This window comes from Pleurodeles waltl, chromosome 5 (assembly GCF_031143425.1).
Source record: "Pleurodeles waltl isolate 20211129_DDA chromosome 5, aPleWal1.hap1.20221129, whole genome shotgun sequence".
NCBI classification, from domain to species: Eukaryota; Metazoa; Chordata; class Amphibia; order Caudata; family Salamandridae; genus Pleurodeles; species Pleurodeles waltl.
Window position 1 is genome coordinate 780,154,721 of NC_090444.1, and position 21,643 is coordinate 780,176,363.

The 21,643-nt window shown below is 42.4% G+C and overlaps 1 protein-coding gene across 43 annotated transcripts in view; it reads right to left on the minus strand.

The window, feature by feature from the left end:
- TRDN (triadin) overlaps positions 1-21,643 on the minus strand; it is a 1,868,677-nt gene that overhangs the window by 1,380,185 nt on the left and 466,849 nt on the right. For 40 of the 43 annotated variants that reach the window (XM_069234794.1, XM_069234791.1, XM_069234779.1 and 37 more), the window contains one exon: positions 12,531-12,584. The exons of the other annotated variants lie outside the window; for them this stretch is intronic. In XM_069234794.1, the coding sequence (XP_069090895.1) occupies positions 12,531-12,584 (54 nt within the window). The remainder of the gene's footprint in view (positions 1-12,530; positions 12,585-21,643) is intronic. 43 annotated transcript variants of the gene reach the window in all.

The following is a 21,643-nucleotide window of genomic DNA, read 5'->3' on the forward strand; positions in this document are numbered from 1 at the left end:
AATTTCAGCAGGTTAAACATGTTAGGATGCAACAGGGAAAAAGATAGAGCATTTGTCATGACATTCATACTTTTATCTGGTAAGGATCAAAATCCGCATGTTATACTACAAAAACTTGATAAAGGTGTCATTAATTGTATCCAATAAATTCCGAAGCATGGGAGTCAGATTTCATAGGTGCGATAAATAGCACTTTACCTCCAGACATTCGCAATCAGGGCCTTTCTATTTAAGTCAGTAAGACAATCATTATAATCCCAGGGCTAAGTTCTGATCCTTAGGCAAACAGAAGAATGCAAAGGGATCGAAATGACAAGTTGTGTGATGGTTATCACACCTTTTCAGTTTTCCACTGATAGATTCCAATAAGGCAAACATGCAGAAATTTGTTGGGGAAAGCGGACCATGAAAAGGAAAAGCATGCAGAATTTGGTGTGGTAAATACCGATTCTGAAGCTATGCTTCATGTCTAGTTGGAAATGCGGTCCAACCTTCACTTATTTATTACCTCACCCTGGGAAAGTGGTATTTACCAGGTGTGGTAAGTAAGTACTCCACCCTGTTCAACCCAACTTGTATTGAGGGCTGTTAGAAATTAGGTTTTTGGTTGGCAGTCAGGTTACCCTCTGTCCAAGCAAGAACCCTCACTCTAGTCAGGGTAAGTCACACACAATCCAAGATTATCCTGTGCCCACCCTCTGGTAGTTTGGCACGAGCAGCCAGGCTTAACTTAGAAGGCAATGTGTAAAGTATTTGTGCAATAAATCATACAATAACACAATATAGCACCACAAAAATACACCACACAGTGATTAGAAAAATATATAATATTTATCAAGATAACTGTAGGTCAAAACGAATAAAGATGGAATGTGAAATTGTAGGGCTATCACTGGAAAGTGATATCAAGTGTCTTAAGTCTTTAAAAATCAATCAAAGTCTCTTTCAAGCACAAAGTACCTGGTTTGGAGTGGAAAATCTCTGCAAAGGGCTGCAGAAGAAGAGATACGTGAAAAAATGGTGTGTGCATCGATTTCTCTCTAGCACAAACGGCTTGCGTCGTTATTTTTCACGCAGGGAAGTCGGGCGTCGTTTTCCGGCATGTGGACAGTCTCTTTCTATGGATTGCGGGGATTACCAGATGTCCCGTGTCTGTGCGTGGATTCTCCTTCTTGTTTTCTGGCTGCGCGTAGTTCGGCAGGGCTTTGTGTCGAAGTTTCGCTCTCACGGCAGGCGTCGCATCGATTTCTCCTCTGAAGTCGGGCGGCGTTGTCCTTGCGAGGCCGTGCATCGAAGTTCCGTTCGCCCCGAAGGCGCTGCGTCGATCAGCGTCAGTGTGCAGCATTTTTCTTGCAGCGGAACAAGCCGTGCGTCGAAAATTTCGCCGCACGAAGAGTCCAAATGAAAAAGAGAAGTCTTTTTGGTCCTGAGACTTCAGGGAACAGGAGGCATGCTCTATCCAAGCCCTTGGAGAGCACTTTCACAGCCAGACAAGAGTTCAGCAAGGCAGCAGGGCAACAGCAAGGCAGCAGTCCTTTTCAGAAAGCAGTCAGGTGAGTCCTTTAGGCAGCCAGGCAGTTCTTCTTGGCAGGATGCAGGTTCTGGTTCAGGTTTCTTCTCCAGCAAGTGTCTGATGAGGTAGGGAAGAGGCCCTGTTTTATACCCAAATGTGCCTTTGAAGTGGGGGAGACTTCAAAGAGTGGCTAAGAAGTGCACCAGGTCCCCTTTCAGTTCAATCCTGTCTGTCAGGGTCCCAGTAGGGGGTGTGGCAGTCCTTTGTGTGAGAGCAGGCCCTCCAACCTCCCAGGCCAGGAAGACCCATTCAAAATGCAGATGTATGCAAGTGAGGCTGAGTACCCTGGGTTTGGGGTGTGTCTGAGTGAATGCACAAGGAGCTGTCAGCTAAGCGCAGCTAGATGTGGATTGTAAGGCACAGAAAGATTTGAGTGCAAAGAAATGCTCACTTTCTAAAAGTGGCATTTCTAGAATAGTAATATTAAATCCAACTTCACCAGTCAGCAGGATTTGGTATTACCATTCTGGCCATACTAAATATGACCTTCCTACTCCTTTCAGATCAGCAGCTACCACTCCAATACTGTATGAGGGCGGCCCCAATGTTAGCCTATGAAGGGAGCAGGCGTCACAGTAGTGCAAAAACGAATTTAAGAGTTTTACACTACCAGGACATGTAAACTACACAGGTACATGTCCTGCCTTTCACCCACACAGCACCCTGCTCTAGGGGTTAACTAGGGCACACATTAGAGGTGACTTATATGTGGAGAAAGGGGAGGTTTAGGCTTGGCAAGTACTTTTAAATGCCAAGTCGAGGTGACAGGGAAACTGCACCCACAGGCCTTGCAATGGCAGGCCTGAGACAAGGTAAAGGGGCTACTTTCGTGGGTGGCACAACCAGTGCTGCAGGCCCACTAGTAGCATTTAATCTACAGGCCCTAGGCACATATAGTGCACATTACGAGGGACTTATAAGTAAATTAAATAGTCCAATCAGGTATGACCCAAGGTTACCATGTTTAAAGGGAGAGAGCATATGCACTTTAGCACTGGTTAGCAGTGATGAAGTGCGCAGAGTCTAAAAGCCAGCAAAAACAGTGTCCAAAAAGTGGAGGCAGGCAGGCAAAAAGTTAGGGGTGACCACCTTAAGGCTGTCAGGTCTAACAAGGGCCAAAGGGTCCAGTTTCTGAGAAGCGTGCATTCTCCAGTTAAATGGGTCATAAGTAAGTATATTGATGTACATTTATACTGACTGCAGAATATTCACCACCTACTCATTATGAACGTAACCATACACTGGAGAATGTAGATTTCCTATTAAACCTCCACATCTGCTTACCTTGAAGATATGGTGGTAGTTGATACTGTGCATCCAAACAAGTGTTAATTGATATAAAAAACATGAATATTTTGGTAGAGTACCCATTAAGGCCCTCCTTAAATTTAAAGGTTAAAGTCGGAACCCTGCCTGATAATTGTCAGATTCTCCTACGTTTTTCTCTGATCGATTATGGCAGGTCAAAATGATAAGAATTATCAGGGCAAAAGGCTCCTGAAAAAGGCTAACAGTGGAATTTGGTGTTTTAAATACTGATTCTGTATGTTACCTCTCATTCTGAAGTTGAAAATTTGTATCAGGTGGTATTTACCATATATGTCTAATAGCTCACACAGAAATAGCGGCATTATCCACGTGTAATAAAAACCCAACCCTATTTCACCCATGTTGCAATAAAGGACTAGGGGCCAGATGTAGCAACTAAACATTTTGCGACTTGCAAATAGCGAGTCATAGCGACTCGCTATTTGCAACTCGCAAAATGTTATGCAGTACGGTGTCTCAGACACCGACTGCGACTCGCTATGTGGTCGCAATGACCCACCTCATGAATATTCATGAGGTGGGTCGCAAATTGCGGCCCCTTAGCGAGTCAAGGCACTCGCAAACATGGAGGCCTGCTGTAGTCAGCAGACCTCCGTGTTCGTGACTGCTTTAAATAAAGCAGTTTTTTTTTTTTTAAGTGTAGCCCGTTTTCCTTAAAGGAAAACGAGCTGCACTTAAAAAAAAAAACGAAACCTTTAGTTTCGTTTTTTTTTCAGGGCAGGCAGTGGTCCCTTGGACCACTACCTGACCTGAAAAAAATGTTTGGGGTCCATTCACAAACTGGAAGGGGTCCCATGGGGACCCCTTCCAATTTGCGAGTGGGTTACCATCCACTTGACGTGGATGGTAACTGCGATACGATTTGCGACCGCGTACGCGGTCGCAAATGGTATTGCATCCCACTCAGACTCGCAAATAGGAAGGGAACACCCCTTCCTATTTGCGAGTCGGAAATGCATATTGCGAGTCGGTCCCGACTCGCAATATGCTTTTCTGATTAGCAAAGTGGCTTTTGCGCCTCGCAAACGGCGATTTTCGCCGTTTGCGAGGCGCAAACACTTTGCTACATCTGGCCCTAAATATGCTAATATGAAAATTAATAGCTGATCCCCGATCTGCTATGTTGGAAAGGATGTTCCACTTCTGACTCTGGTGAAAAAGAAACAGCAAGTGCACAGACCACATTGCTGAAAGAAAGGCTAAAATTAGATGTTTGCTGATGGTGTTTATAAAAATAACAATATGGCACTGTCCCTACTGTTCTGCCTATGCAGACGTTATGGCATATGCAGTGGTCGTGTGTTTGTCACAACAAACGTGAGGCAAACGTGCTGAAAGTCTATAATTTAAAACTTTATACAATTTCTGCATACTAAAAGTGCAAGGCCATTTCTCAGTGTGTGTAGATACCATAAGTGGCAATACAGCATCATACGTTTGATGATATGCAATATCAGCAATTAATTTGTAGATGCATCCACTTAAAGAAGAACCTGTTATTGAGCCTGATTTACTTCGAATTCGCTATGTGTAGGTGTAAATTACAGTGTTAGTTCTGAAATGCAGGAGTAAGACAAGAGTACTCTTAGCTTACTCATGGCTTACTCCTTGTATTCAATGTTACACCAAGATAACTAAAACAGCACGTCACAGCAGGATCTTTCTGAATTAGGACCACTGTATTCAGCTGTCCACTCGTTCCCCCATTGTTTTACAACCAAGCTTGATGCTATTACCAATTTCATGGACAATCTCACTCATAAAACCATTTATAAAGCTATGTAGGATGCAAGCCAGTCTAACATTCCAGGCCCAGTTCACAAAGAGTTTGCTGTGAGTAGGTCTGAATTCATTTTGTAGTATTCCAGATTTACCCCGTAATTCGTGGACTAATCCATATGTGCTCATGGCTTAGTCCTGTAAACTAGGAGTAAATCAGAAGCCTGGACTAAGTTAATTGCTAGGACCTAGAACTCAGGAGTAAGGCATGAGAACTCCAAAGGGAAGTTGCAGTAAATTAATTGTGACTCGGACCCAAATATATTGAATACAATGTGTGATGCAAGTATGTGTCTACAAAACGAACTATTTCCCGATAAACTGATTTCGACCCTGGATATTACAAAATAATAGAATCACTTTGCAGTGACAACTTTAGCCCATCAATGGTATCAAAATATATCACAGAGGCCTTGTCTTATAATTTCTTGCACATGTAAGTGAAACTCGCATCTGCAGAAGGGTATATATGCCCTTGCAAATGACAGGGCATAAATCACAAATTGAGAGTAAGTGTAATTTACACAACTTGCTATGTTGGAAGAATTGATGGTTGAACTGAATTTCATTAGTGCTAAATGTGGTGGCTTTGCACAGAAAAATGAGTGCTCCTACTGAAGTGGCATGAGACGTGATTAGGATAAATGTATGTGAACTATGGGTCATTGAGGGTAGCAGCTGCTACCAATGGAGTGCCTCCTTGTACACCTAGCACATTCCTTGCTACCCTTGGTAGCAAGTTTAATGAATGCAGTGCAAGAAGTGAAAGAAAAGAGGATTACAAGAGCCTCGTTTACGTTTGGTAGTTTCTGATGTTTGCTGCTCGCCCATGCCCTTTGAAGGAAACAGAAAACTGGCAACGGGCTAAGTCTAAGAAAAGTGGTGAATCTTGTGATATCAACTGTGGTTAAAGGAAGCATGTCACTTCTGCGACGTCTGGCACGTGAGTGAATTGACATCAATACCTGGGAAGCATGATGTCACTTCTGCTATGCCTGGTGCTTGAGAGAATGAGATGTACACCCATAAAGGTGGGTATTCACAAAACAGGCAACAGACTTTCACGTCTTTCAGATCTATACTTATGTTTACATCTGGTAGAAAAAGTGATGTAATTAGTACAGGAATAGAGCACTACATTCATTTATTCAGGTAGAGTACGGGTGGTACTGCATAAGAAAAAAATAGATGCTCCATGTGACAAATGCAGTTGTGGATTCAGCCTACCACTGCCTTCCCTCTCTGCATGATAGGCACCTGCCAGAGCTACCATAGAAGTTGCAGAGTCTCCTATATACACAAATCATCTTTCTGACTTACAAAATTGAGAAACCCTTTGCTATCTTAGGTGTATTGCTGCTCAATTTCTGTTCACTTCATTTTCATGTGAACTGACCGCACAACAATTAAGGGCTCATTTACAAGAAACTGCTGCATTGTGATAAATGCAACAGTTTTCTTGTGCCGCACTCTGCCCCCTAACGATGACATGGGAGCGCTGTGTAATTACCAGGCAGTGCGCCATGGCACAAAGTGTCCACAACAGTGTCAGAGATTCTGACGCTGTCGCGGCGCTAAACCTCAACATTGCTGGACTATGGTCAAAATTTTGACACAGGTATAATGTGGCACAAGGTTTTACAAACTGGCGCAATGGTGACATTGCACCAGTTTGTAAATATGGCGTGGGATCAGTTTTGCGCCACCTTAGCGTTAAAAAAAAGAAAAAAGATGCTAAGGCGATGCAAAATCCTTCTAACTGAGACCCCAAGAGTTAAACGCTTCAAATGCAAAACTGCATTTGGAGGAAAATAACAACTATTTTACCATTGAATCACCCACTTGAATGGTCAACTGTCTAGTTAAGTACCCAGTAAACATATACATGGTGTCATATAACAAATCAAAAATTAAAAAGAAGTGACCCAACAAATTCAAACTTTTTTAGAGATCCTATGGTATTCATTCATAAATGATGTAAGATGCAATATACATAGGTTCTTCCTGAAATTATGAGTTTAAGTTTAAGAGTGAACAAGAGCCTCTCTCACTTATACTTAAGGGCAAGCACTTTGTTAACAAGAACCTTAATTTTTAGAATGGAACTAAAGTCTATCCATCCATTAATTGTACAATAATAAAATGGAATGCTGAAGCCATGAAATGTTATCAAACATTTACAATGGCATACTCCCTTTGTTTGGAAACTATGGCATTAACAGCCAATTGTGGTGATTCTCGATTAGAGTACCAGATCTTTATGTTTAGAGTTCCAAACATTAGCCATGCATTGACTAAGTCTATGGAGTCTGACACAGACGCTAGACTAAAGTGCGATCCATGGCATGGTAAGCCGTACAAAGAAGTAAAAGTTAACTTGCTATCTGTCGAAAGAACTGGGCAGATATAGTTGCATCTTGCATATATTACAATGCATTTTTAGAAAGTAAGGAATGTCTTCAGGAATTGAATCAATGGTCCGACCTACTTAATGCCTCAAAGTGTAGGCACATAGTAGCACATGGCAGTCTTTTTCATTCCAATAGATACATACATAATGTCATAGGTATGTGTGCACATTTCCTAGTGCTATATAATGAAGCCTCTGTGGAGAGGTTGTCTCTTAAAACAATAGCTGAAAGATCAATATTAATGACACATAATGTTAAATGTCCCTTTCAAGATCTCTGTGGTGATCAGATGAGATAGGAACTAGGCATAGGGCCTTCTAAACCTTAGATATCGGGTCGTTATGCAATTTAATTTTCATTACAGTGGCACAGGGAGCCTGTATTCCGAATCATGGCTTAAATGTGAAATTGTCCTGGTTTTTAAGGAAGGGATCTCATATTAATTAAAACTTTAAATTATAGACCAATAATTTTAATTGATGGATTACAAAGCTTTATTTTTTCAAAATGTTACTTATCAAACTAGAACAATAATGTGAAGAGTCCCACATGCTTTCCTATTTGTAAGTAGAACTTGAGGAGAACACCAGCACTGTCAACCACGTTTTTACGCTCAATCTCTTTCTGTGGAAGTATGTTTCTGTAAAAACAGATTCTATGTATGTGACTCTGCTAGATCTCGAATATGCTTTGACCACAATCCCCCACATTGCACTGAGAAGTGTGCTCCACCATAACGGCCTATCTGAAAATCCTCTTAATTTAATTAATGCTTGCATAAAATATTTTGGTTGGTTAATACATAGTCTCTAATTCCTATGCCACTTATAATTTACGCAATTGAAGTTATTCACCACACAATAATTGCCAGACTGGCTCTTCTGTGTTTATTGATTTCAAAGTGTGCATGGTACTTCTCTCGAGTGACACCCACTTAATCTCAAAAAGTGCTTCAAAAATTTCTGAAATGTTTTTCATAGCTTTGTGATTTGTGAGGCTTGCCCATGAACCAATAAAAACAAAGGTTCTGGTCTATAATCAACTTACATCCTTTAAGCAGACTTTGTGTAAGTCTAGAGAAGATGAGTTTTGAAGAGGGTCTACATTTTTACTTGTGTGTTAGGTTGGTCTCCAATGCACTTGTCCAAAAACGGGAGGGCAGAAGATTGTTTGTGTTGCTTCATGGGGCCAATGTTAGATGGGGTTTTGTTAAGAGGCCAGCTCATACTTTATCTTTTCCTGTTATTGAGATCTATGAGGCACACATCCAATCAGAGTTTTTCGATTGTTTGGAGTGTTGACAATATTCCAAGATTATGACCACTAATATATTGGGCTCAAATAGGGATGAAGTCGACCCTAAGCCCTATAAAGAAGTACTATGCAAAAACATGGACATTAGATCTGATCTATGTTTGAAATATCGGGTATTACTTGTCTTTGCAATCCTCAAAATTCTATAAATGTTTCACCTTTTGGCCTAATAAAGCAGCTATATTTGGGTCACTATTGCACACAACATTGGAAGAGAGGCTTCACAGGATGGCCTGATTGTGGCTGTCTTATTTTTAAAACCTTTTAATTCTTTGGAAACTCTTTAGATAAGATTGAACCACAACTGGCTAAGAACTTGTTTACAATATTTTAAACTTCTTTCCTTAATCTTTTTCCAATAAAATAGATGATATATATTAGAATGTGCATGCCTTTGACCTATCTCTTGCGTGCACCGTGTGCGATACAATGATGTCCACATCCCCCGCACACACAGTACAGTATAGCAGTCTTACAATACAAAGGCAGCAAAAAGTGAATAGTAGAAATTCTTATTCTAGCAGAATGTTCATTTTTAAGTATTGTTGGTAAGCACTTCTCATACATATAAGGTCTTTATTCTGGTGCTAAAGAAACAGTCATCTGAATGTCCAGTTTTTCATTTTTTTATGTTGTGTGTAATATGTGTTTTTTATGTTCTCTCCCTTTATGTACTTTTTTAGACTGATCCTGTGGATGATTACTATGTTTGTTCAAATCGTGTCTCACAATTTTGTAATTGTGAACATTCCTTTACATTAAAAAAAGGCTTTCTTCAATTCGATTCTCTTTCACCTTTCTTGTCATTTCCTGATTTTTTTCATTTAGTAGTTACATTATAGCCACTGTCTACCATGATGATTCAATAGTAAGAGGGGATAACTCGTTTTCTCTGTGCCACAGGGAAGTTTCCAGTAAAAGGCTAATGGTGACAAAGTGCAAATAAATATGAGAAAAATGGGTGGTATCACTGCAATTGTTTGCTACTCCTCATCATTTTTTTAAAGGTGCATAAATTTATGAAGTCTGTTGACTAAAAACTTTGCAATTATTTTATTAAACCATATTTCGTTAAAGGTAAGGTTTGAAAATATATATATATTTTTTAATGAGGGTCAGGTTTTGCTGTTACGACTACCATCAGTGGCCATAACGAGCTACGAAGTGCAGTGCATTTACTGCTGCCTGCCTGTGTGTACCCTCTATCTCACCGTGCCCCTAACATCATTGCCTGCAGTATTGTCTTTGACTGCAGCCTTCCAAGGTCGTGGAGGGTCACTCCCACCTCCCATTGTTCCAGCCCCTCATTTAGACATACCTCTCACACCTTCCCACACCATGCCTTGAAGATTTTCATTCACCCATCCTTTACAGGCAAGGCTTCCTGCATCAGGAAAACAGCAAGATGCGTAGGCTCTGGCCTTTGTGATGTTTTGATATTCTAACAGCTTTACATATAAACGTTTCATCAAAGTCTCCCTATTTATTTCCCATAGGGACTCTAATTCTAATGCATGTTCTTTTTAAACAAAAGTACTTCTGCATTGAATATTATTAATGAGATTTGAACAAGACTCCTTAATACAATGTCCCTGGATACTGGGTGTTAATTACTAATTCACAAAGGTAACAATATGAGGGATCCTGTTAAAGGGGGCAGAATTAATAGAGATTCTGGATTGAAGCCTAAGAATCCTCAGAGTAATGAGGAATTGCTGGATAAATTGATAATTCTTGGTCCAAATACCCTAGTAATATCTCATCCCCCCCATACAATTTTCCTTTGAGATTTAGGCCCATATTTATGGGAAAATGACAGAGCACGATGCACCGCACTTCCTAATTATCACAACACAGAGATGCGCTGTATTTAATTAAATATGGCACACTCCTGTATTGTCCCCTGCACTGGCGCTAACTTTAGCTGGCAGCGCCTACGTAGGCATCCTTGCTCCATCGTGCAAGGATGTCTGTGTTTAGGGGTGTGATTGTTTATGTGTGGGAACGTGTCTCTTCCTGCACATAAACAGTGACTAATGGTGATTTCGCACTTCAGTGTATGCTGCAGAATGTAGCACACATAGAAGTGCTAAAGCATCATTTTGAGATGATTATGCGCAGAAAGGAACACCTTCCCACACATAAACAATACTTTCTGGCATTTTGCTCTCTCTATGTGTGCTGCAAAATGCAGCACACATAGAAAAAGTAAAAAATGAGGAGGAATAAAGGTATTCCTCCTCGTTGCGCCTTACTAGCGCCAACCCTGGGGTGACATTAGATTTTTGGCACCGCCTCAGATTTACGAAATCTCATAAATCTGAGGCAGCGTCAAAATGCAATGGCATGCCCACAGCATCACCCACTGCATACCCCTCTGATGAAGAAAACTGCATCGGAGGGGCCGATATTTACAAGGAGGTGTAACGCCACAAAAAGAGGCGTTGCACCTCCTTGCAAATATGGACTGGAGGTTAGCGCTACTGGAGTGTCACTTAAAGTGACGCTCTAGTGGTGCTAGGGGCTCTTAAAAATGTCCCTTAGTATGTGTTCACCAGCTAAGACATCTGAGTAAGCGTGAGAGGTATGCAGTAACAACGCAGACAACATAATCCCCAATGGAGCTGATAGGAAGTTTAGTGGCCTGATGTGGAGCTACTTGGGAGCCCAAATAGGAGCCTAAAAACTCACTTCAAATGTTTTAGTAAAATGATCCATTAATACTGAATGTGAAAGTACAGAAATACAGTTTGATTTTTGTGGGTGGATTATCACTACATCTTTTATCAGAGTGAGAGAAACACAGTAATGCTAAAATCATTCCCACCTGATCGAAGCGAATCTCAGAATATTCGATTTTACTCCTCACACATATCACCAAGTTTTGCCTGTTCATATTTGTGGGGTGAAGATCACTGCATTGTACAATAATTTAACAAAAGTTTCAATCTAGATCCTGTGCCTGAATCGAGATCACTGGGTCATCAAAATCAAGGCCCTGATTTATACTTTTTGATGCAAACCTGTATTAGCGCAGGTTTGCATCAAAAAGATTACCGCCAGCTAGGACCATGCCTGGACGCCAGCTGGGCATTAAATTTAAGGAATGACGCTAGCCGGCAGTAATGCCCGGTTAGCGTCAAAATAAATGACGCTAACCTGGTGGAGGAGGCGTAGGAGAAACAGGAGGTTGTGTGTCGAAGAATGGCGCTAGTCAGGTTAAAGTCAGAAATATGACGCTAGCCTGACTAACGTAATATTTTGACGCAAAACCCCCATGGACATGACTCCTGTCTTGTTAAAGACAGGAGTCATGCTCTCCTGCCCAATGGCAATGCCCAGGGGACTTATGTCACCTGGACATGGCCATTGGTCACGGTACCACGTAGGGGGGCTCAAGTTAGGCAAAACAAAAAACTTACCTGGACTTACCTGGGATGGTTCCCCCCATCCTTAGGTGTCCTCCAGGTGTGGGTAGGGGTGGGTGGGGGTGTCCCTGTGGGCAGGGAAGGGCAACAGTAGGCTGCTTCAATGGCCCCCAACCATGGAAATGAGCCCATAGGTCCCCAACACCTGCTCTGACCCAGGTGTTAAATAATGGCACTAAGCATACTTAGCAGCATTATTTAAGGCCCTCCTCCACCTGTGCATGATTTTTGCATGGGATGATAAATAAGGCGCTAAGGCCTTAGAGTAATTTTTTGCCCGGGAACACCTACCTTGCATCTCATTGATGCAAGGTAGGTTTTCACAGTAATTTATTTTCATTAACTCCAATATTTTGACGCTAGACGGGTCTAGCTTCAAAATATAAATATGGAACTGAGTTTGCGCTGGATTTGCGTAAAAAATAAATAAATCCAGCGCAAACAGAGTATAAAATATGCCCCCAGGTTCCATCTTGCCAAAATGATTCTGAATATCGTAGAAATAACATGGTTGACTATAACAAATGAACATATTGAGTGGGAATGTTGTGCGTGCAGTACACTACATAGATTGTTGTTTCTGGGATCTTTCCTGTTATTTGTTTGTTTCTCTTTTAGGAGGGCATGTTCTCTTAACAGCCAAAATGTTTTTAGATGAATGCATTGTTGAAAACTTGAAGAGGAAGAAACATTTACCTTTTAGTGATGATTTCTTTTCATGTTCTTCTCGGTCTTTTTTTTCTTTGTGTACTACAGTAACAGAAATAAATAGATTAAATATTCGAAGTCAGTGTTCAGTAATATGAAACATCTGTTTAATAATGTCTGACAACAGTTCATACCGAACTTATGTTTTGGTGCAGCATATTATTGTCGACACTTAAGAGCAAATTTTGAACCGCCTTGCACAGCTGCTGCATCACTTTTTACCATGCTCTGGAGGCACATTGTGCAGATCCATATCTACGAGACCACGCAAAGCCACTTTGCATTACTTTTCTTGCCTCATCCATCAGTTGAAAGGCAATGCAGCGGACGTCGCTGCGTTGCCTTACAATGCGTCAAGGAGGTGTTCCATTGGCATTGTGGTGGGTGTCCCCATGCAACACCCATGGGTTTTGACTCATTCCCAGAGTCACAAGAAACTGTAAACCTGGTAATGCATCAAAAGTGTTGTCTCCCTAGGGCAGGTGCAACGAGAAGAAGTATCATTATTTCTCCTCCTTGTTTCCTCTTTCTATGTGTGCTGCACAATTCAGCACACATATAAAGATTGAAAAGCTTCTCTGGATTGTTTTTGTTCAGGAAGATGCCCCTTCCTGCACAAAAACAATCCTGCCAACAACGCAGACACCCTTGCATCATGGTGCAAGGATGCCTGCGTTGGTGCTAGGCAGTAAACTGTGTGTTAGAGCAGGGGGAAACAACAGAAATACATTGTATCTTGTAAACATGGTGCATTTCTGCCCTTTCGAACTGGCATAGGGCAGAGCAGCAGAAAGACTTGTGGTGCTGCCCTGCATGAATCCCTTGAAAGTATGCCCATTAATGCGTTTAAAAGGGTGAACCAGTGGCTCTGTGCCCAATGTTGAGAGTGCAGCTATATCTATCTTCCACTTACGTTTTTTTCCGATTTATTAGTGTCTGTGTTCATCAGTATTTGATGAAATAGATTTTATACCAGAAAAGGCAGTTTTATAATATTTAAGTAGAGAGATGCTGTCAATAGTAGTATTTTGAAGCTCTGCTACCATGAGCTCAGATGCATGTACACCAAAAGAACACACAAAACACACAATTGTAAACTACACACAAGAGATGGGAGGGGATATTCCAAGGTTTGATTTGCCTTGAAAGTTAAGAAACACTGACAAAAAGGTATGTTTCTAGGCATTCCTTAACTCCGACCCTTTCCACCACTGAAATGGTAGGACATTACTGAAGCTCTTTCAGCACTGACACAGAAAGGATCACCCACATATTCACTGAGGGAGTTTGGGAAGGGCTTTCTCTATGGAGAAAAAGGTGTTGCACATTGTGGGGGTGGGGGGTGTATTTGCACAGGAAGCTACATTAATCTGTATATAGTATTATGGTAAGTAGAATTATGTACAATATGAATAGGGCCCCCTGGGTATTGTTACATAACATTCTGAGAAAGAAGCCTCAAAACATCCACCGAGCACAGCTTTTACATTTTTATTGGGAAATCAGTCGCAATTTTTGGAGAGCAATGGAAAATTCCTCCAGTTCCAATGTTGAAGAGTGTAGATGTATAGTGCATTGATTTCTTGTGGCTGTGCGGAGTCACTGCTAAGGCTCATCATCGCACTGTGGAGAGATGATGTGCCCTGTGGTTATTGGTGTGCAAGTTTCCTCTTAATGATTTTGCCAGACAAAAACCTGCACATCTACAAATGTAAACCAGTGTTGCAAAAAGCACAACAGGCAGAAATTGTTCTGTAAATATACATTTTCCATATTCTTCCTCTTTTTTGGATTGCTATCTCAGACAAGGAAGCATCTACCAAAACTAGTTAATATCCCACACTAATAAAGTTGCATTTTCTAGGTGTGATGAATACCACCCCTTATGGTACATCTCTCATATTTCCAAGAAAAGGTAGCCTGAGGTTTTCTGACTCCTGAACAAACCCTTGTTTGCACAGGTCCTCAAATTTTGAATTATTTGGAATTTACTTTGTGTTGTAATTTCCATGCTTGATGAAGTGCAACCCCTCATTCAATTTCAGCAGGTTAAACATGTTAGGATGCAACAGGGAAAAAGATATAGCACGTGTCATGACATCCATACTTTTATCTGGTAAGGATCAAAATCTGCATGTTATACTACAAAAACTTGATAAAGGTGTCATTAATTGTATCCAATAAATTCTGAAGCATGGGAGTCAGATTTCATAGGTGCGATAAATAGCACTTTCTGATCCTTAGGCAAACAGAAGAATGCAAAGGGATCGAAATTACAAGTGGCGTGATGGTTATCACACCTTTTCAATTTTCCACTGATAGATTCAAAAAAGGCAAACATGCTGAAATTTGTTGGGGAAAGCGGACCATGAAAAGGAAAAGCATGCAGAATTTGGTGTGTTAAATACCGATTCTGAAGCTATGCTTCATGTCAAGTTGAAAATGCGGTGTAACCTTCACTTATTATTACCTCACCCTAGGAAAGTGGTATTTACCAGGTGTGGTAAGTAAGTACTCCACTCTGTTCGACCCAACTTGTATTGAGGGCCAAAGGGTCCAGTTTCTGAGAAGCGTGCATTCTCCGGTTAAATGGGTTATAAGTAAGTATAGTGATGTACATTTATACTGACTGCAGAATATTCACCACCTACACATTATGAACGTAATCATACACTGGAGAATGTAGATTTCCTATTAAACCTGATTCTGTATGTTACCTCTCATTCTGAAGTTGAAAATTTGTATCAGGTGGTATTTACCACATATGTCTAATATCTCACACAGAAATAGCGACATTATCCACGTGTAATAAAAACCCAACCCAATTTCACCCATGTTGCAATAAAGGACTAAATATGCTAATATGAAAATTAATAACCGATCCCCGATCTGCTATGTTGGAAAGGATGTTCCACTTCTGACTCTGGTGAAAAAGAAATGGCAAGTGCACAGACCACATTGTTGTTATAATTTCAGAAAGAAAGGCTAAAATTAGATGTTTGCTGATGGTGTTTATAGAAATAACAATATGTCACTGTCCCTACTGTTCTGCCTATGCAGTCGTTATGGCATATGCAGTGGTGGTGTGCTTGTCACAACAAACGTGAGGCAAACGTGCTGAAAGTCTATAATTTAGAACTTTATACATTTTCTACATACAAAAAGTGCAAGGCCATTTCTCAGTGTGTGTAGATACCATAAGTGGCAATACAGCATGATACCTTAGATGATATGCAATATCAGCAATCAATTTGTAGATGCATCCACATAAAGAAGAACCTGTTATTGAGCCTGATTTACTTCTATTTCGCTATGTGTAGGTGTAAATTACTTTAATAAAAATACAGTCTTAGTTCTGAAATGCAGGAGTAAGACAAGAGTACTCTTAGCTTACTCATGGCTTACTCCTGGTATTCAATGTTACACCAAGATAACTAAAACAGCACGTCACAGCAGGATCTTTAGACCAATGTATTCAGCTGTCCACTCGTTCACCCCATTGTTTTACAACCAAGCTTGATGCTATTACCAATTTCATCGACAATCTCACTCATAAAACCATTTATAAAGCTATGTAGGATGCAAGCCAGTCTAACATTCCAGGCCCAGTTCACAAAGAGTTTGCTGTGAGTAGGTCTGAATTAATTTTGGAGTATTCCAGATTTACCCCGTAATTCGTGGACTAATCCATATGTGCTCATGGCTTAGTCCTGTAAACTAGGAGTAAATCAGAAGCCTGGATTTAGGGCCAGATGTTGCAAGGGTTTTGCGACTCGCAAACTGCCAAAAACGCCGTTTGCAAGTCGCAAAAGCCTCTTTGCTATGTAGAAATGCATTTTGCGAGTCGGCTCCGATTCGCAAGATGCATTTCCGACTTGCAAATAGGAAGGGGTGTTCCCTTCCTATTTGCGACTCGCAATGCTATGCATTTTCATTTGCGACCGCGAAAGCGTTTGCAAATGAAAGCGCAGTTACCATCCACTTGAAGTGGATGGTAACCCAGGCGCAAACGGGAAGGGGTCCACATGGGACCCCTTCCTCTTTGTGTCTGGAATAAAAAATTATTTTTCAGAGCAGGCAGTGGTCCAATGGACCACTACCTGCCCTGAAAAATACCGAAACTAAAGGTTTCGGTTAATTTTTCAAAGTGCAGCTCGTTTTCCTATAAGGAAAACGGGTTGCACTTTGAAAAAAAAAAACTGCTTTATTAAAAAGCAGTCACGGACATGGTGGTCTGCTGATTCCAGCAGGCCACCATCCCCGTGAGTGCCCTGACTCACTATGGGGTCGCAAATTGCGACCCACCTCATTAAATTAATGAGGTGGGTCTTTGCGACCCCATAGCGACTCGCAGAAGGTGTCTGAGACACCTTTCTGCATTCCAAATTGCGAGTTGCAATTTGCGAGTCGCTGGGACTCGCAAATTTCAACTCGCAATTTGGAGTTTTGCTACATCTGGCCCTAAGTTCATTGCTTGGACCTAGAACTCAGGAGTAAGGCATGAGAACTCCAAAGGGAAGTTACAGTAAATTAATTGTGACTCGGACCCAAATATATTGAATACAATGTTTGATGCAAGTACGTTTCAACAAAACAAACTATTTCCCGATAAACTGATTTCGACCCTGGATATTACAAAATAATAGAATCACTTTGCAGTGACAACTTTAGCCTATCAATGGTATCAAAATATATCACCGAGGCCTTGTCTTATAATTTCTTGCACATGTAAGTGAAACTCGCATCTGCAGAAGGTTATATATGCCCTGCAAATGACAGAGCATAAATCACAGATTGAGAGTAAATGTAATTTACACAACTTGCTATGTTGGAAGAATGGATAGTTGAACCGAACTTCATTAGTGCTAAATGTGGTGGCTTTGCACAGAAAAATGAGTGCTCCCACTGAAGTGGCATGAGACGTGATTAGGGTAAACGTATGTGAACTATGGGTTGTTGAGGGTAGCAGCTGCTACCAATGGATTGCCTCCTTGTACACCTAGCACATCCCTTGCTACCCTTGGTAGCAAGTTTAATGAATGCAGTGCAAGAAGAGAAAGAAAAGAGGATTCCAATAGCCTCGTTTACGTTTGGTAGTTTCTGATATTTGCTGCTCGCCCATGCCCTTTGAAGGAAACAGAAAACTGGCAACGGGCTAAGTCTAAGAAAAGTGGTGAATCTTGTGATATCAACTGTGGTTAAAGGAAGCATGTCACTTCTGCGACGTCTGGTACGTGAGTGAATTGACATCAATATCTAGGAAGCATGATGTCACTTCTGCTATGCCTGGTGCTTGAGAGAATGAGATGTACACCCATAAAGGTGGGTATTCACAAAGCAGGCAACAGACTTTCACGTATTTCAGATCTATATTTATGTTTACATCTGGTAGAAAAAGTGATGTAATTAGTACGGGAATAGAGCACTACATTCATTTATTCAGGTAGAGTAGGGGTGGTACTGCATAAGAAAAAAATAGATGCTCCATGTGATAAAGAAAGTAAATATGCAGTTGGGGATTCAGCCTACTACTGCCTTCCCTCTCTGCATGATAGGCACCATCCAGAGCTACCATAGAAGTTGCTGAGTCTCCTATACACACAAATCATCTTTGTGACTTACAAAAATTAGAAATCCCTTGCTATCTGAGGTGTATTGCTGCTCAATTTCTGTTCACTTCATTTTCATGCGAACCGGCCACACAACATTTAAGGGCTCATTTACAAGAAACTGCTGCATCGTGATCGATGCAGCAGTTTTCTTGCGCCGCCCCCTGCCCCCTAACGATGCCATGGGAGCACTGTATTTACAAGACAATGGTCCATGGCACAAAGTGTCCACAACAGTGTCAGAGATTCTGACGCTGTTGTGGCGCTAAACCTCAACATTGCAGGACTAGGGTCAAAATTTTGACTCAAGCTAGCCTGGCTGATGAGGGGTGAAACCCTGAAACCGGTCCCAGGATGCTTGTTTTCGGTCCAGGGAGGACATGGCCTGGCAGTTCGGGCTGGACTGTTCCCATGAGGAACAGGGTCAAGACTGATTTGCATATGGCTGGGTCCAAACTTGGGTGGCAAGGTGAGCAAAAGAACGATGGATTAAACCCAGATCTGTGACTGGGGGTGAGTGTTTGCATTGTCAGCACTCCGTCCATCATCCTTTTGTGTTGTTAATGTTGCCCTAAGTGGGAAGGGTATGCCCAGACGTGGGTCCCGTGCTTCCCATGCCATTGGATTCAAGCTAGCCTGGCTGATGAGGGGTGAAACCCCAAAACCGGTCCCAGGATGCTTGTTTCCGGTCCAGGGAGAACCTGGCCTGGCAGTTTGGGCTGTACTGTTCCCATGAGGAACAGGGTCAAGACTGATTTGCATATGAATGGGTCCAAACTGGGGTGGCATGGTGAGCAAAAGACTGATGGACTAAACCCAGATCTGTGACTGGGGGAAAGTGTTTGCATTGTCAGCACTCCGTCCATCATCCTTTTGTGCTGTTAATGTTGCCCTAAGTGGGAAGGGTATGCCCAGACGTGGGTCCCGTGCTTCCCATGCCACTGGATTCAAGCTAGCCTGGCTGATGAGGGGTGAAACCCTGAAACAGGTCCCAGGATGCTTGTTTCCGGTCCAGGGAGGACCTGGCCTGGCAGTTCGGGCTGGACTGTTCCCATGAGGAACAGGGTCAAGACTGATTTGTATATGGCTGGGTCCAAACTGGGGTGGCATGGTGAGCAAAAGAATGATGCATTAAACCCAGATCTGTGACTGGGGGTGAGTGTTTGCATTGTCAGCACTCCGTCCATCATCCTTTTGTGTTGTTAATGTTGCCCTAAGTGGGAAGGGTATGCCCAGACGTGGGTCCCGTGCTTCCATGCCATTGGATTCAAGCTAGCCTGGCTGATGAGGGGTGAAACCCCGAAACCGGTCCCAGGATGCTTGTTTCCGGTCCAGGGAGGATCTGGCCTGGCAGTTCGGGCTGGACTGTTCCCATGAGGAACAGGGTCAAGACTGATTTGCATATGACTGGGGTGGCATGATGAGCAAAAGACTGATGGATTAAACCCAGATCTGTGACTGGGGGTGAGTGTTTGCATTGTCAGCACTCCGTCCATCATCCTTTTGTGTTGTTAATGTTGCCCTAAGTGGGAAGGGTATGCCCAGACGTGGGTCCCGTGCTTCCCATGCCACTGGATTAAAGCTAGCCTGGCTGTTGAGGGGTGAAACCCCGAAACTGGTCCCAGGATGCTTGTTTCCGGTCCAGGGAGGACCTGGCCTGGCAGTTCGGGCTGGACTGTTCCCATGAGGAACAGGGTCAAGACTGATTTGCATATGGCTAGGTCCAAACTGGGGTGGCATGGTGAGCAAAAGAACGATGGATTAAACCCAGATCTGTGACTGGGGGAAAGTGTTTGCATTGTCAGCACTCCGTCCATCATTCTTTTGTGTTGTTAATGTTGCCCTAAGTGGGAAGGGTATGCCCAGACGTGGGTCCCGTGCTTCCCATGCCACTGGATTCAAGCCAGCCTGGCTGATGAGAGGTGAAACCCCGAAACCTGTCGCAGGATGCTTGTTTCCGGTCCAGGGAGGACCTGGCCTGGCAGTTTGGGCTGGACTGTTCCCATGAGGAACAGGGTCAAGACTGATTTGCATATGGCTGGGTCCAAACTGGGGGTGGCATGGTGAGCAAAAGAACGATGGATTAAACCCAGATCTGTGACTGGGGGTGAGTGTTTGCATTGTCAGCACTCCGTCCATCATCCTTTTGTGTTGTTAACCTGCCAGAGCTACCACAGAAGTTGCTAAGTCTCCCATATACACAAATAATTTTTGTGACTTACAAAACTGAGAAACCCCTTGCTATCTGAGGTGTGTTGCAGCTCAATTTCTGTTCACTTCATTTTCAGGTGAACTGACTGCACAACATTCAAGGGCTCATTTACAAGAAATTGCTGCATCGTGATCGATGCAGCAGTTTTCTTGCGCCGCCCTCTGCCTCCTAACGATGCCATGTGAGCGCTGTATTTACCAGACAGTGCTCCATGGCGCAAAGTGTCCACAACAGTGTCAGAGATTCTGACGCTGTTGTGGCCCTAAACCTCAACATTGCTGGACTATGTTCAAAATTTTGACACAGGTATAATGTGGCACAAGGTTTTACAAACTGGCGCAATGGTGACATTGCACCAGTTTGTAAATATGGCGTGGGTGAGGGATCAGCTTTGCGCCACCTTAGCGTTAAAAAACAAAAAGATGCTAAGGAGGCGCAAAATCCTTCTAACTGAGAACCCAAGAGTTAAACACTTCAAATGCAAAACTGCATTTGGAGGAAAATAACAACTATTTTACCATTGAATCACCCACTTGAATGGTCAACTGTCTAGTTAAGTACCCAGTAAACATATACATGGTGTCATATAACAAATCAAAAATTAAAAAGAAGAGACCCAACAAATTCAAACTCTTTTAGAGATCCTATGGTATTCATTCATAAATGATGTAAGATGCAATATACATAGGTTCTTCCTGAAATTATGAGTTAAAGTTTAAGAGTGAACAAGAGCCTCTCTCACTTATACTTAAGGGCAAGCACTTTGTTAACAAGAACCTTAGGGGCATATTTATATTCTGTTTGCGCCGAATGTGCGTCAAAATTTTTGACGCACATTCGGCGCAAACCCTGCCCCATATTTATACTTTGACGTCCGACACAGCGGGCGTCAAAGTTCCACCATGTGCGCCATTTTTTTGGAAGGGGGAACCAGCCTTGCGTTAATTATATGCAAGGTAGGCGTTCCCTTCCAAAAAATGACTTTAAGGCCTGTGCCCCATATTTATACTGTGATGTCATTTTGACGCACAGGAGGGGGCAGGCCTTAAAAAACGGCGCCCAGCCTGATGGGCGCCGTTTTTTAACGCCTGGGTCAGGGCAGGCGTTAAGGGACCTGTGGGCTCAGAAGGAGCCCAGAGGTGCCCTCCCATGCCCCCAGGGACACCCCCTGCCACCCTTGCCCACCCCAGGAGGACACCCAAGGATTGAGGGACCCATCCCAGGGAAGTTGAGGTAAGTTCAGGTAAGTATTTTGTTCGTATTTTTTTTGTGGCATAGGG